The sequence below is a fragment of the Cervus elaphus genome, chromosome 16 (genome assembly GCF_910594005.1).
Source record: "Cervus elaphus chromosome 16, mCerEla1.1, whole genome shotgun sequence".
NCBI lineage: Eukaryota > Metazoa > Chordata > Mammalia > Artiodactyla > Cervidae > Cervus > Cervus elaphus.
This window is the reverse complement of record NC_057830.1, coordinates 1,988,479-2,003,101: the sequence shown is the minus strand read 5'-3', so window position 1 is coordinate 2,003,101 and position 14,623 is coordinate 1,988,479. Positions and strand designations below refer to the sequence as shown.

The 14,623-nt window shown below is 49.8% G+C and overlaps 1 protein-coding gene across 1 annotated transcript; it reads right to left on the bottom strand.

Moving 5' to 3' along the window:
• Positions 1-3,653: 3,653 nt before the first annotated feature.
• RPS7 (ribosomal protein S7) lies at positions 3,654-8,736 on the bottom strand. Its single transcript, XM_043927852.1, has 7 exons — positions 8,600-8,736; positions 8,355-8,437; positions 8,189-8,260; positions 7,909-8,052; positions 6,941-7,005; positions 4,196-4,346; positions 3,654-3,760 (listed from the first exon to the last, which is right to left on the bottom strand). Exons 2-7 carry the CDS (start codon positions 8,427-8,429, stop codon positions 3,683-3,685), a joined length of 585 nt encoding a protein of 194 aa, XP_043783787.1. The 5' UTR covers positions 8,430-8,437; positions 8,600-8,736; the 3' UTR covers positions 3,654-3,682.
• Positions 8,737-14,623: the final 5,887 nt, after the last annotated feature.

Here is a 14,623-nt window from a genome sequence, read left to right as displayed (position 1 = left end):
ACAGAGAGCAATTATCACCTGATATCACACAGAGAGCAATAAGCACAGGCTGACATACTGTATTTTTTTTTCGTGTGGATTTAAGTCCAAAACCATGAAGTACTCACCTGCTGCTTGCCGAGACCTAATCTGTGTGTGTGTGCACTAAGTTGCTTCTGTCTTGTCTGACTCTGCAATTCTACGGACTGTAGCCGCCAGGCTCCTCTGTCCATGGGGACTCTCCAGGCAGGAATGCTGCACTGGGTTGCCACACCCCCTCCAGGGGATCTTCCCGACCCAGAGATCGAACCCACGTCTCTCATGTCCCCAGCATTGGCAGGCGGGGTTCTCTACTACCGCCACCTGGGAAGCCCCAACCCATGGTGAGATCCCCAAAGCCCTCCACTCACTGGGATTTCATTTAAGGCAACACAAGCCAAATCCATGACTGGATGGATCCAGCCTCCATGTGGCTGGAAGTGGGGCGCGGGGGGCCGGGGGTGTCACTTAAGAAGACACTTAGCAAATTAGGATCATAAAAAAGCTGGGTTCAAAGATGAACATTTATTAAGACTGGCAAGAGAAGTTGTCACAAATTACAAAAGTAGGGACTGACAGATGCCACACACATCCCCAGATGCATGAGGAAGAACGGACTGTTTATTCAAGTCACCAACCCGACAACTCAGAGGGAAACAGACCACTTTCTGGAAAACACAAGCTGCCACCACAGACTCACCACGAAAAAGAGAAATCAACAGGCCTGGAGCAATTAAGGGGATCGCACTCGTAATTTTAAATCTCCCCAAAAGGAAATCTCTAGGCCAGACGGTTTCATAGAATTCTGCCAAATGTTTAAAGAAAAACTAATTCCATACACTTCTTCCAGGAAACAGAAGGGGGTGGGGGGAAACACTTACCAATTTATTTTACAAAGTTAGTGTTACCCTGATACCAAAACCAGACAAAGACACTACCAAAAAGAAAAGTATAGACCAAATACTGGCAAAAGATTATGGACGCAAAAAAAAAAAAAAAATGTGTAGATGAAATCAATTTTTAGCCAAGTATTAGCAAACAGAATTGAGCAATATAGGAAAAGATTTATAAGCTATGACTGTGGGGTATTTTGGGGATGCAAGGCTGGGTCGATATTCAAAAATCGGCTAAAGTGAAAAATCGACTAAAGTGATCTACCACACTAATAAACTAACACAGAAAAGCTACATGTCACATCAGTTGAGGCAAAAAGCATCTGACAAAATCCAACACACTTCAATGATAGAAACTCTCAGAAAAATGGGAACAGATGGGGAATTTCCTCATCTTAACAAAAGGCATGCATTTTTTTTTTTTAACAAAAACTGTATTTTTAATTGAAACGTATCTGACACACGACATTTAAGACCAAGGTGTATAGCACATTGATCTGATACATCTGAACACAGAAATATGGTTGCCTACAGGGGTGGCATCAGTTAGCACTTCACTATATCAGAGTTGTCATTGCTTTTTTAAATGTTTATTTAAAAATTTTTGGCTGACTGGTCTTAACTGCGGCATGCAGGATCTTAGTTCCCTCCTGCTGCTGCTGCTGCTGCTAAGTCGCTTCAGTTGTGTCTGACTCTGTGCAACCCCATAGACAGCAGCCCACCAGGCTCTGCCGTCCCTGGGATTCTCCAGGCAAGAACACTGGAGTGGGGTGCCATTTCCTTCTCCACTTAGTTCCCTGACCAGGGATCAAACCCAGGCCGTCTGCATTGGGAGTGGAGTCTTCAGCCACTGGACCACCAGGGAAGTCTGTCATTTCTTTTTTTTGTGGTGGGAATAATTAAGATCTAGCTCTCAGGAACCTTGACGGTTTTGACACAACACTGCTGTCTGTTTACTAGACTGCGCTCTCAGCTCTCCAGGACTTGCTAGCTGCACACTCGTACCCTGAAACCCCTCTCCTAGGCCCCGCCTGCCAGCACCTCTGGCAACCACTGCCCCTCTCTAGTTTGGCTTCCTCAGACCCACCTGGAAGTTACAATCAGTGTCTTTCCGTTGGATTATCTCACTTAGCTTATGACGTCAGGGAAAAGCACGCTGTCAATGAAGGACGCCCCTCCTCCTCACGACTGAGTATTTGATTGCACACCTCTATCTGTAGCTTTTATCCATTTGTCCCGTGACAGGTTACAGTACCTTGACTATTGTGAATAACGCTGCACCAAGCCTGGGAGGACAGACATCCCTTGGGTGTTTTCATTACTTTTGCATAAATACTCAGAAGTGGAATTGTGTGATCGTACGGCAACTCCTTTTTTGAGGAAGCTGCATGCTTTTCTGCAGTGGCGCACTGATACACATTTCCACCAGTGTTTTCTTGAGTTGTTTTCAAGAGTTGTTACCTCCATTGTTACCTCTATGACCAGCATTCTGACAGGTGTGAGGTGATAGCTTGATAGCTTGTGGTTTTGATGCGCATTTCTGTGATTTTAACTTGCGTATTTGAAGTACATTGTAAATTACAGCTGTTTCTAGATCACAAACCGCGTTTATACCTGCCTTGCAAACGAGTACCAAAAAGCCTCCAGCATCACTGGTGCTTCTCCTCTGGGGCCTCCGGTCTTCCTCTTCTTCACCCCACTGACCCCCGCCCCAAACTGACCGCCAGAGAGCCGGGCCACTTCCGAGGGTTCGGACGAGAATCTGGCCCACGTCCCAGTCATTATTTACATTTCTCAGGCATAACTGAGACATCTGGACATGTCTCCAGCTGGGACTCTTCCCCAGAGGTCACCTCTGTGCAGCCCTATCTCCGGACACTTTGTCCACGAGGACGTCAACCTCGCCCGCCCTCCCCTCAAGGCTCACTTCTCCAGAGCTCCTGGTGGCAGAGGGACACCAGGCCACCCGCCCCGCTAGCCCGACACAGGCGCCCAGCCAGCACGGGCGAGGACGCGAACGTGGAGCGCACAGGGCCCTGTGGTGGTGAGAGGCGTCACGGCACGTGACACCGGAAGGTCCCGAGGTCATGATGGGAGGCGGCTCACAATCGGCCGGAGGACTTTGAAACCCTGGAGATGGCCCATCCCTGCAGCTTCAGCTTCGGGCGGCCGGGCGGGGACCCAGGTGTTTCCCTCCAGCGAGCTCCGGGCTTGTGGCTGCCAGTGCAGGCCCCACCACAGGGCCCCCACGGGAGGCGGCTCTCAAAGGCAGCTGACTCCCGCCCCCTCCCTTGTTGCCCAGCTTCCTGGTCCAGCACAGAACAAGTCAACAAACCACCCATCACTGAAGGGAGACCTGGCCCACAGGCCCAAGGTGAGGCTCCTCAGGCCACGAGGGAGGAAGGATGGGAGGAGCAGGGGCGGCCTCGGGGGTGGTCAGTCCACCAGGGGGCTGAGGCAGCGGGGCCCTCGGCCAGTCACGGACCCCAAGACAAACCCAGCGGTTTAAAAGTGGGCTCCGCTGTGTAACAGAGGAAACGTGAACTACACCCATGCGTGTGACCACCTACGAGGGGCGGGAACCAGAAACACGGACGCACGTGTAAGGGGGCCACTGTGCCGTGCACCTGAGACCGACACAGGGCCCCGACCACAGGCCGTGGGTCCAAGGCCCCCACCCGTGCAGGAAGCGCTGCGGAAATCCAGACAGCTCTGCAGGTCCGAAAGCCACGCCCAGAACAGTACTGTGAATATTTTATTTAGTCATTTGTCTACAACTGAAACTCTGGGAATTCAAAATTAACGTCCTTGCCCGTGAGCTTCTTATAGACACCAGAAAATGTTTCAACCTACGAGAGAAGAGATAAATCGTCACAACAAAGACAGGGGACGTGCCGTCTGCAGTCCCAAACGGGGCAAGCCCGTCTCTGGTGTGGGGAAAGAACTCCACACCCTCACCAAGCGCGGCTCCGCTGGGGCACTCGGAGACCCTCGGTGACGGTTTACCGGGAATGAAGCAAAAGGACAGCTCTCCCCAGGGTCTATACTGACCACCACCCAGCCCTAAGTTCAGCCTAACACACCAGAGGATGATTTCACTTCCATTTCTCCTAACAATTTAAAACAACTCCAGTGTTTAAAACATCTCCCAGTTTAACCTGATCTACAGCCCACAAGGCCGTCGGCGCCGGGCCCACAGGCGGGGTCCGGAGCCGACGGGGAGCGCCGGGCTGCGCTCCGCCGGGTCTGCGTCTGGGCCTCTCCCCGGGAGGCCGGCCCAATACCTTGTGCTCCACGTTGTTCTGCTGAGCCTTGTCCAAGTGGACCTTTATGAGTCGGCTGCCGTCCAGCTTCACGCGGATCCTCTTGCCCACGATCTCACTGGGGAAAACCAAGTCCTCCAGGATGGCGTCGTGCACGGCGGTCAGAGTGCGGCTTGAGGAACACAGCGACAGGGGTGGGAAACCCAGCAAGGTCTGCCCCCGGGAGCCCCGGGGCACCTCCGCAAGTCAACCCCCGAGTGGGCGCGCCAGGTTCCTGAAGCCACAGCAACGTCAGCTTTATAACATGAGTTACACCCTTCCGGCTCACGTGTCACAGCAGAGCTGATGTCACACGAGGAGAGGCAGACACACTCGCTACCATCTCACTTCAAAAGCTCGGCGGGTTGTAAACCACACACACCAGCTGTCAGCAGTGATCGTCTCCAGGAAAAGGACATTGGTGATGACTTTTACTTTTGGACACACCTTTAGGTTGTCATTCACATGATTCTCAACGAAATCACTACAGTAACCTCTTTTCCAAAACAATCTTCTCCAGTGTTGTCAAATGATTACAGATACCACCACAGGCTTTACCTACCCAAGACCCTTTGAGGGCTCCCTGGCCTCTAAGATGCACCAAAGCCCCTCACTGTTACTGAGGTGGAACGAGGCAACACCCCACCCAAAGGACACTGCTCTATCCCAGACTCTAGAATGCAGCCCCTCCCATGAGGGTCCCAATTTCAGCCCACCCCATCAGACTGCCAAGGGAGCCTTGCTCCTCTCCTGGATAGGACTCCAAGTTCACAACCCATCTGGCTGCCTGACAAGATTCAATTAACCCCAAACTTCTAGCCTATCAGCTTTGTATCGCAGGATACCAGGAATTAGAGAATTAAGAGACTGTTCTCATTCCCAGTGTTTGCAGGGCTCCCTTTTATTACGGAACGCGTCCAAGTCTTATTCACCCCTCGGTGGCTCAGACAGCATGTCCGTTTCTTCCTGTCCAGCAGCTCCGCACACAGAAGGGGCTCCTAAATGACCGCAAAGCCTCACTGCTCCAAGACCAAGAGCAGCTTCCTCATCTCCCAGCAAACAAATCAGACAGCCAGCCCCGTCGCTGAATGGCTGCTAACCACTGGCTAAGCACACCCTTACGGGTTAGGAAAGCACCATGGACAGTTAATTATTTCCTTCAAAACAGAGTTAAAAAAAAAACAAAAAACAAACCACAGAGTAGAATGTAATCCAAGCTGATCTCAAATTCTAGCCCGATCTAAAATCTCTGTCAGGGAAAGCAATGGCAGCACAACTTAACAATCACGAAGCAGCAGAACTAGTCTGCTTCAGAAGGAAAGTAACCGGAACCCTGCATGTAACTCATGCAGGAGAAAGATGAGCACCGAGAAGGAAAAGAAGCCGAAGGCAGGAAAGCAGACTGGACATGGGTGGGATCGCTCAGTGCAGGGGAAAGGAAGACTCTCGGGTCTGGACCAGGTCACTGGGACAGGCTGATGTCATCAGCTGAGAAGTGGAGACAGGTTTGGGACGAGGGAGAACCACGGCTACAGATCTGGGGGTCAGCGCCTTCACTGTGTGCAGAGCAAAGGACCTTCACTGTGTCTGCTTTTATATTCAAGTACTAATTCAGGTTGTCAGAGCCGAGGCTACAGAACTACTTAAGTATCAGCGTTAATAAACTAAACGTTCTTGATTATCCCTGTGTTTGATCTCCTGCCAACTATCCAGAATAGACGTTCCCCAAAGAAGTTCTACATTTCAGTGCTACTCCAACTGCCCTGAAAACAAGATCAAAGCAGTTACAGTGCAAGTTCCATAACACCCGGCACCTGCCTTTCCAGCCTCCCCACTGCCTCTCCATCCTCCACACTGGCACCGGCAACACCTGTCCACAACACTGCAGACCCCTCACGCCCTGCTTCCAGGCACTCCCTGGTTCAAGACAAGACTGAGTTCAGACGCCAGCACCACGAACACCAGCTGAATGGAGGATGAGTGATGCCCTTTACCCCGTCAGCAGGGATGCTCAGCTGAATGGAGGATGAGTGATGCCCTAACCCCGTCGGCAGGGATGCTCAGCTGAATGGAGGATGAGTGATGCCCTAACCCCGTCAGCAGGGATGCTCAAGTCCTTTCTCAAACTGCCCAAGCGCAGGGCCTGCAGGGACCCAATAAACCAAGTGTATGGAATCAGCGACTTCAACAAAATACCAGTAAGCCAACCAAGGAGCCAACCTCCAGTATCTATAGTTTACGGCAGATAACCTGCAAGTCAATCAAGTTCATAAAACATGCATCTAAAATGCCAGCAACAATAAAAAAAAAAGCAAAACGCCAGCAACACCTTTAACCTGTGCCATGAGCCAACAGACAAGCCGTTTTCCAACCTCAAATCCACAGCAAAAGTAAAAACAGCACACACGTACTGCCCACCTCCACACCGGCGTGCTTCACCCCACCACACTCAACCAGCTGCCTCCTCACTGCTCCCACCCTTCACCCGAAGAGCCGGATCAAAGTCTCACCTCTGTGAGCACAGCCACCTGCGTGACTGTCTGTAATTCTCACCTCCAGAATCAACCTTGAAACATTTCACACAGTTACAGAAACCACGTTACTTGATAAAAATCCCCATGTGAACGGCTTTCCTCCATCATCCACACTTAATTTTAAAAAACTTACTATAAATCCTACTATAAACAACCCATGCCAATCAACATTTTTGATGCTGATAAAACCTACCTCCTGGGACGTTTCTGCTTATTTTTCGTACGGCTTTTTCGAGTTGGCTTAGGCAGAATTCTCCTCTGTAAGGGAAAAATTATCATGCAACAAACTTTTAACAACAAACAAAGGACTTAATGGCTGAATAAATTCAAAGCTCCAGAAAGTTAAACCTAGACCCAACAAGTAAGTAAGAATCTCTGAAGTACTTCCTGACTTCATTTATTCTTTCAGAACCCACAGCTTCTATTAAAATGTAACTGGAGAAATGTGACTGATCCCCACTATTACATGCCTGTTCACATTTCATCCAAGCCACCACCCACTTACAGGTACCAGGTCAGAACACTACTCCTTGACTTCCTCATTAGTCAAGCACTTAAGTCCTATAGATTTCTGTCTGCAGGAAGGCCCAATCTAACTTAAAAAACAAGAACAGCCTCTTAACCATTTTCTCCTTACCCTATCAACCATTCCTTAGCATGCCTTTTCCTCCCAACATCTACATGTAATTCCCCAGGATGGTGTGAGCCTGCTGAGAAATCCCACCAGGCGGAGCAAGCGCCAAGTTCACATCTTACCTTCATCACCTCTGCACAACCCACTGCCCTTATGGCACTGCAGCCAAGGCAGGCACTGAGGCCGCTTCAACATTAACAGCAGTTTAGCTCAGTTCCCTTGCTCAGTCGTGTCCGACCCTTTGCGACCCCATGGACCGCAACACACCAGGCTACCATCTCCCAGAGCTTACTCGAACTCATGTCCATCCAGTCGGTGATGCCACCCAACCATCTCTTCCTCTGTCGTCCCCTTCTCCTCCCGCCTTCAATCTTTCCCAGCATCAGGGTGTTTTCCAATGAGTCAGGTCTTCCCAACAGATGGCCAGCCAGCAGCAGTACCCCTTATCTCTTTAACCTGGTGCAAGTGACTCTACCAACACAAGCCCTCACTCCAGCGACCCGACACGACGTGCCCCGCGGGCGCACCTGGGCAATGAAGACGACGTGCTTCCCGCTGAACTTCTTCTCCAGCTCGCGCACCAGGCGCACCTGGATTTTCTGGAAAGACTTCAGCTGCGGGACGGGGACGAAGATGATGATAGCTTTCCGGCCACCGCCAACTTCGATCTCCTAGTGTCGAAGCGGGAAGAGAACAGATGAAGTCAGGCGGGGAGAGTGGCCCCGGCCCTCCCAGCGGCCCGCGCACGTGCCCGAGCCCCGCCCCGTCCTGGGGGGACCCGAAGCCCACCCCGGGGGCCCCCCTTGCCTTGGCGGCCGTGATGTTCAGCTCCCGCAGCTGCGCCTTGAGGTCCGAGTTCATCTCCAGCTCCAGCAGGGCCTGCGGGGCGGCAGAGGGCGCAGCCCATGTTCAGCGCGCGCAGCCTTCATTCACCCCGACCCCCGTCGGGACCTCGGCTCGCCCGCCCCCTCACCTGGGAGATGCCCGACTCGAACTCGTCCGGCTTCTCGCCGTTGGGCTTGACGATCTTGGCGCTGGAGCTGAACATGCCGGGACCTGGAAGCACAGGGTGCTCAGAGGGAGCGGCCGGCCCCATCCTCCCCCCGCACAAGCCATCGGGGCCCCCGGGCCGGACAATCGGCCGCATCCCCACCCGGGGGCCCCAGACGTGTGCCCCCCGAAGCCGGCGGACCGGCAAGGCGCCCACGAATCACGTACCTTGCAGAGGCGGCCAAAGGTTCTTGCCGCTGCCGACTCGAACAGGCCTAGGAAGAGGCCTAAACCTCGCGAGAGTTCGTTAAATCCCGGCGGCGGAGGGGAAGAGGCGGGAATAGCGCGAGTAGAGAAACCGGAAGAACCACTGAGACGCGGAGGCAGCCTAGAGAGTCCCCGGAATGGGCTCCTGAGGGCCGGAAAACTGGGAAGGCTTTTCGGCTCGGCAGTTATCCTTGTCTCCGCTGCTCGCGGGAATTCTCGTGTGGGCTATCGAGGTTCCAAGCGGGTGGTGGGCGGGCCCGGCGGGAGTCTGTCGGGCGACCCAGGTCAGCCCGAGGAAAACAGCTTGGGCTACACCCGGAGACAGGACCAGAAGCATAACTTAACACGAGGAAGCTTAACGTCCCAGCTGAAGCAATGGAAACGAACCGGAGACTTGGGTTCCGTTTGGGCTGTGGAGGACCAAGTGAGATGCTTGTGAAAGCGCTTTGGGAACGAATTGCTTTACGAATAAACGTGGTTTTCCAAACCACAGTGGGCTCTAGTATCGACTGCTTGGTGCGGCCGACGATTCTGAGACGTCTAGAAACACCTGTGCTGGAGGCGGCCTGGAGCTGAAAAGCCACCCCAAGAGGGGAAGTTCAGCTCAGTTCAGTTGCTCAGTCTTGTCCGACTCTTTGCGACCCCATGGACCGCAGCACGCCAGGCTTCCCTGTCCATCACCGACTCCCAGAGTTTACTCAAACTCGTGTCCATTGAGTTCGTGATGCCATCCAACCATCTCATCCTCTGTCATCCCCTTCTCCTCCTGCCTTCAATCTTTCCCAGCATCAGGGTCTTTTCCAATAAGTCAGTTCTTTGCATCAGGTGGCCAAAGTATTGGAGCTTCACCATCAGTCCTTCCAATGAACACCCAGGACTGATCTCCTTTAGGATGGACTGGTTGGATCTCCTTGCAGTCCAAGGGACTCTCAAGAGTCTTCTCCACACCACAGTTCAAAAGCATCAATTCTTCGGTGCTCAGCTCTCTTTATAGTCCAACTCTCACATCCATACATGACCACTGGAGAAACGATAGCTTTGACTAGACAGACCTTTGTTGGCAAAGTAATGTCCCTGCTTTTTAATATGCTGTTTAGGTTGGTCATAACTTTCCTTCCAAGGAGCAAACGTCTTTTAATTTCATGGCTGCAGTCACCATCTGCAAAGACCTGGGGCCAAACAGGGCGCGATTCCAGGAAGAGGACAAGGGATGCTTAGGGAAAGTCAGGGCTCAAGCTGAATTTAGTCAAGGTGTGGTGAAAGATTCGGAGATGGCAAATGGCCTGAGAGTGGGTCAAGAATTCAACACAGAAGAATTTTTTATTGGAAAAATGCTTACTATCCTGTCACTTGAAACACGTGTGTAAAGGACTTCCTGCCCTAGAGAGGAGCGAAAAATACAATTCACAAATAATTGTCTAGGTGTGTGTTCTGTACTAGCTATAAGGAAAACCCACTGGACCCTTGCCCTTGGGAGATGGCAGTTTAGAGAGTGAAAGTGAGAGTCGCTCAGTCGTGTCCGACTCTCTGCAACCCCATGGACTACACAGTCCATGGAACTCTCCAGACCAGAATACTGGAGTGGGTAGCCTCTCCCTTCTCCAGGGGATCTTCCCAACCCAGGGATCGAACCCAGGTCTCCCACACTGCAGGTGGATTCTTTACCAGCTGAGCCACCAGGGAAGCTCACCAAGGAAGTTTAGTGAAGAAAACATAAATTGTATGACTGAGTATAGAATGACAAGTTATAACAGTACACACGGGTAAGATGAGTAAAGGGGGGCAGGAGGACTCATGCTTTAAGAAACCAGGGAATTCTGTGGAAGAGATGAAATTAATCTGTGGTGAGGAGAAGGGGAGGACAGAGGATGAGATGGTTGGATGGCATCATTGACTCGATGGACGTGAGTTTGAGCAAGCTTCGGGAGTTTGTGATGGACAGGGAAGCCTGGCGTTCTGCGGTCCATGGGGTTCCAAAGAGTCACTAGGGAGAAGGGCATTTCCAACCTAGCAAACAGTATCTGGCTGTGGGGAGATAATCTACTTGAACTTCAGTTTCCTCATCTGTCGAATTTACCAGAGCAATTATCCACATGGGCCAGGTGCTGTGGAAAATGCTTAGAACATTACACTGCTGCTGTGGCTGCGAAGTTGCTTCAGTCGTGTCCGACCCTATAGACGGCAGCCCACCAGGCTCCACCATCCCTAGGATTCTCTGGGCAAGAACACTGGAGTGGGTTGCCATTTCCTTCTCCAATGCATGAAAGTGAAAAGTGAAAGTGAAGTCGCTCAGTCGCGTCTGACTCTGTGGGACCCCATGGACTGCAGCCTACCAGGCTCCTCCATCCATGGGATTTTCCCAGGCAAGAGTTCTGGAGTGGGTTGCCATTGCCTTCTCCAAGAATGTTACACTAGGTGATTTCTAAGATTTCAAGCAACCTTTACTAAGATTGTGTTCATCTCAGATTTTTAAAGCTATGTATATTCTCTATGTGATTGCAGCCGTGAAATTAAAAGATGCTTACTCCTTGGTAGGAAAGCTATGACCAACCTAGACAGCATATTAAAAAGCAGAGACATTATTTTGCCAACAAAGGTTCATCTAATCAAGGCTATGGTTTTTCCAGTAGTCATGTATGGATGTGAGAGTTGGACTATAAAGAAAGCTGAGTGGGGAAGAATTGATGCTTTTGAACTGTGGTGTTGGAGAAGACTCTTGACAGTCCCTTGGACTGCAAGGAGATCCAACCAGTCCATCCTACAGGAGATCAGTCCTGGGCGTTCATTGGAAGGACTGATGTTGAAGGTGAAACTCTAATAATTTGGCCACCTGATGCAAAGGGCTGACTCATTGGAAAAGACCTTGATGCTGGGAAAGATTGAAGGCAGGAGGAAAAGGGGATGACAGAGGATGAAATGGTTGGATGGCATCACCGACTCAATGGACATGAGTTTGCATAGGCTCCGGGAGTTGGTGATGGACAGGGAGGCCTGGCGTGCTGCAGCTCCTGGGGTCACAAAGAGTCAGACACGACTGAGTGACTGAACTGAACTGATACTTCTCTAATGTTAGGGGGAGAGGGGTCAACTGATAATCTCACTGGAGTCAGCTTGGAACTTGTTGAAGAGAGAAAATAGAGCTGACCTGTGATCTTACCTGGGTCATCATTTCAAACCCCCTTGATGAACCATTTCCATTCCTTTGCCCACTTTTTCCACCTGGCTTCTGTGTCTCCCACTCCATGAAAGCAGCACTCTGAAGTTCATCCAGTCATTCTTTCTGGTCTCCAGGACTTTGTTGGAAGGCCTGGTGGGAGAGGACATTCTTGCCTTGTTCCCCATCCTCGGGGAAAGCACTCTTTCATCACATCGGTGAGTATGATGTCAGCATTAAGTGTTTGTAGATGTTTTTTATTTTTGAGGAATTTCCCTTCTATCCCTGTTTTCTGGGTTTTTATCATAAATGGGATTATGTCAAGTGCATTTTATGCATCAATTAGTATAATCATGTGAGTTTTTCTTCCTAGCCTGTTAATGTTGTAGACTACTTTAATGGGTTTTCAAATATTGCACCTTCCTTGAGTGTCTGGAATAAACCCTGCTTGGTAATGGGGTATAATTCTTTCTCACTGGGCTCATCATCTTAGTCTCATTTAGTTTATCATCCACTTATTAATATTTTGTTGAGGATTTTTAATGTCTATTCACAAGAGACATTGGTCTCTAGTTTTGTTTTTTTGTACTGTTTTGGTCAGGTTTTGGTTTTAGGTTAATACCAGCATAAAATAAGTTGGGAAGTGCTCCCTTGTCTTGTATTTTCTGAAAACAGTTGGGTAGAATCAGTGTTAATTCTTCAAACATTTGGTTGAATTCAGCTGTGAAATTATCAGGGGCTGGAGATTTCTTTTTCTGGGGGTTTTTACTATGATGAATTCCATTTCTTTAAAAGTTACAAGGATATTTAGATTATTTCATATTGGATGAAATTTGGCAGTTTGGTACATTTCATTTAAATTGTTGAATTTATGCCAGTAGAATTGTTCATAATATTCCCTTATTATCCTTTTAATGTTCAGAACATTAAAAGATGTATTTTTAAGAAGATTCCACAGGAACCTTCAAGTCAGTACATTATTTCGAGTTCCTGCAGGAGGAAAGTACTACGTGGAAACAGAGCTTGTACGTCCCAGGATTAAAGGACATCTGGGCCGTGATCCAGAGAGCAGTGTCTGTTGAGGGGGGGTGAACAACAAAGCACCCCTTCTTTAGGAAGATCTACTTTCCAGAAGTCAGAGGAAGGTCACTCAGTGCTAGAGAGGTCAGGTTTTTCATCTGTTCTGATAGCAGATGCCTTAAGTGTCGAGCCTTGGCTTGGAAAAACTGCTGTTTTTCTTTGGTAATCCTAGGTCCCTTTATGGATAAAAGCATTAGCAAGTGGATGCTGTCTTCCTGAGGGGAGGCTCAAGAAGGAGAGCAAAGAAGCAAATCTATATGTTGCAACAGAGTAGAACCTTGGGAAGTGTGTAACACCCGGGTCAGCCTTCAGAATTTGTGAAGAATGAGGACTCTCAGTAAAATCCTGAGGCGTTACTGTCCCTGAATTGTTTTTCTTTCAAGTGAAAGGGATAAGGTACTGGCCTGTTTCATTAACTGGAATACTAAAGAAATGGAGATATTGAGAAATGGAATATTGCCTGCCACATCAGTAAACAAAGAATGTCACAGTCATCAGCAATTGCAGCCAGCTCTGAAGGTGAGTTGGCCAGCCCTGAGGGAACTCAGGAAGGAAACAGTATCAGCCAGGGGAAGCTATCAGACTGCAGCTTCTCCTTATAGTGAGCCCTGAGGAAATCAGGGTGTGAAAATACTGAGATGCATATGAAAGGAATGATTTCAATGAGCCCAGACTCTTGCATCTTCCCATACACAGTTGGTGTTCAGTTGCTAAGTCTTGTCTTCCAACTCTTTGCAGCACACCAGGCTTCCCTGTCCTTCACGATCTCCCAGAGCTGGCTCAAACTCATGTCTGTTGAGTTCTGATGCCATCCAACCATCTCATCCTCTATCGCCCTCTTCTCCTTTTGCTTTCAATTTTCCCCAATTGGCAGTGCAATAATGTCTCTGTCCAGAAGGAAAAGGCCAAAGGCGGAAAAACTCAGCACTACTTTGTCTGAATTTGTGCTATGTGCTGCGCTAAGTCTTTGGGACCCTTTGGACTGTAGCCCACCCGGCTCCTCCGTCCGTGGGGTTTCCCAGGCAAGTATACTGGAGTGGGTTGCCATTTCCTCCTCTGGGAGAGCTTCCCAACTCAGGGATCAAACCCACGGCTCCTGCATCTCTTGCATTGGAGGCAGATTCTTTACCCACTGAGCCATCTGGGAAGCCCCCATTGTCTGAAACACCCCTTCCCAGGAACCAGGCCAGTGGCATTTTCAGCCAGCTTTGGTTGAAATGGTCTGATCTCAAGATGAGACTGAAGTGCCAAAGGCAAACTCACATACAGAGCAAGGCCTGAACTGGAAAGAAGCCTTTACAGAGATCCCACATAAAGCCTGGAGGACCTCACACACAAAGAGGCTGTGAGCATGGATCCACAAGAAAGATGTACCTTCAAACTCCAGGGTCAGCAGGGAAAGCAGTGAGCCCAATGGGGCAACATGGGTACCACCTCTCCTTGCTCACCCAGTGAAGGAGGAAACAGACAGAATAGGCTCCATCTTGAAAGCAGGACTCCATCTTGGGCCAGACTGTGAATTTTGAGCTACATGCCCAGTATCTATGGAAACATACCAACTGGAAAACCAGGCCCCCGGAAGGAAGAGCCTCAGGGCTCATACCTAGACTCTCTGTAGCCTAAAAGAATACCCTAATTATCTGTGTAACCAAATAGAATCATAAATTCTATTAAGCTTATTGGGGGTATGACCACAGGCCTATTGATAATTGTCCACTGTTAACTACCTAGGCTTAAGGCATATGAATCAT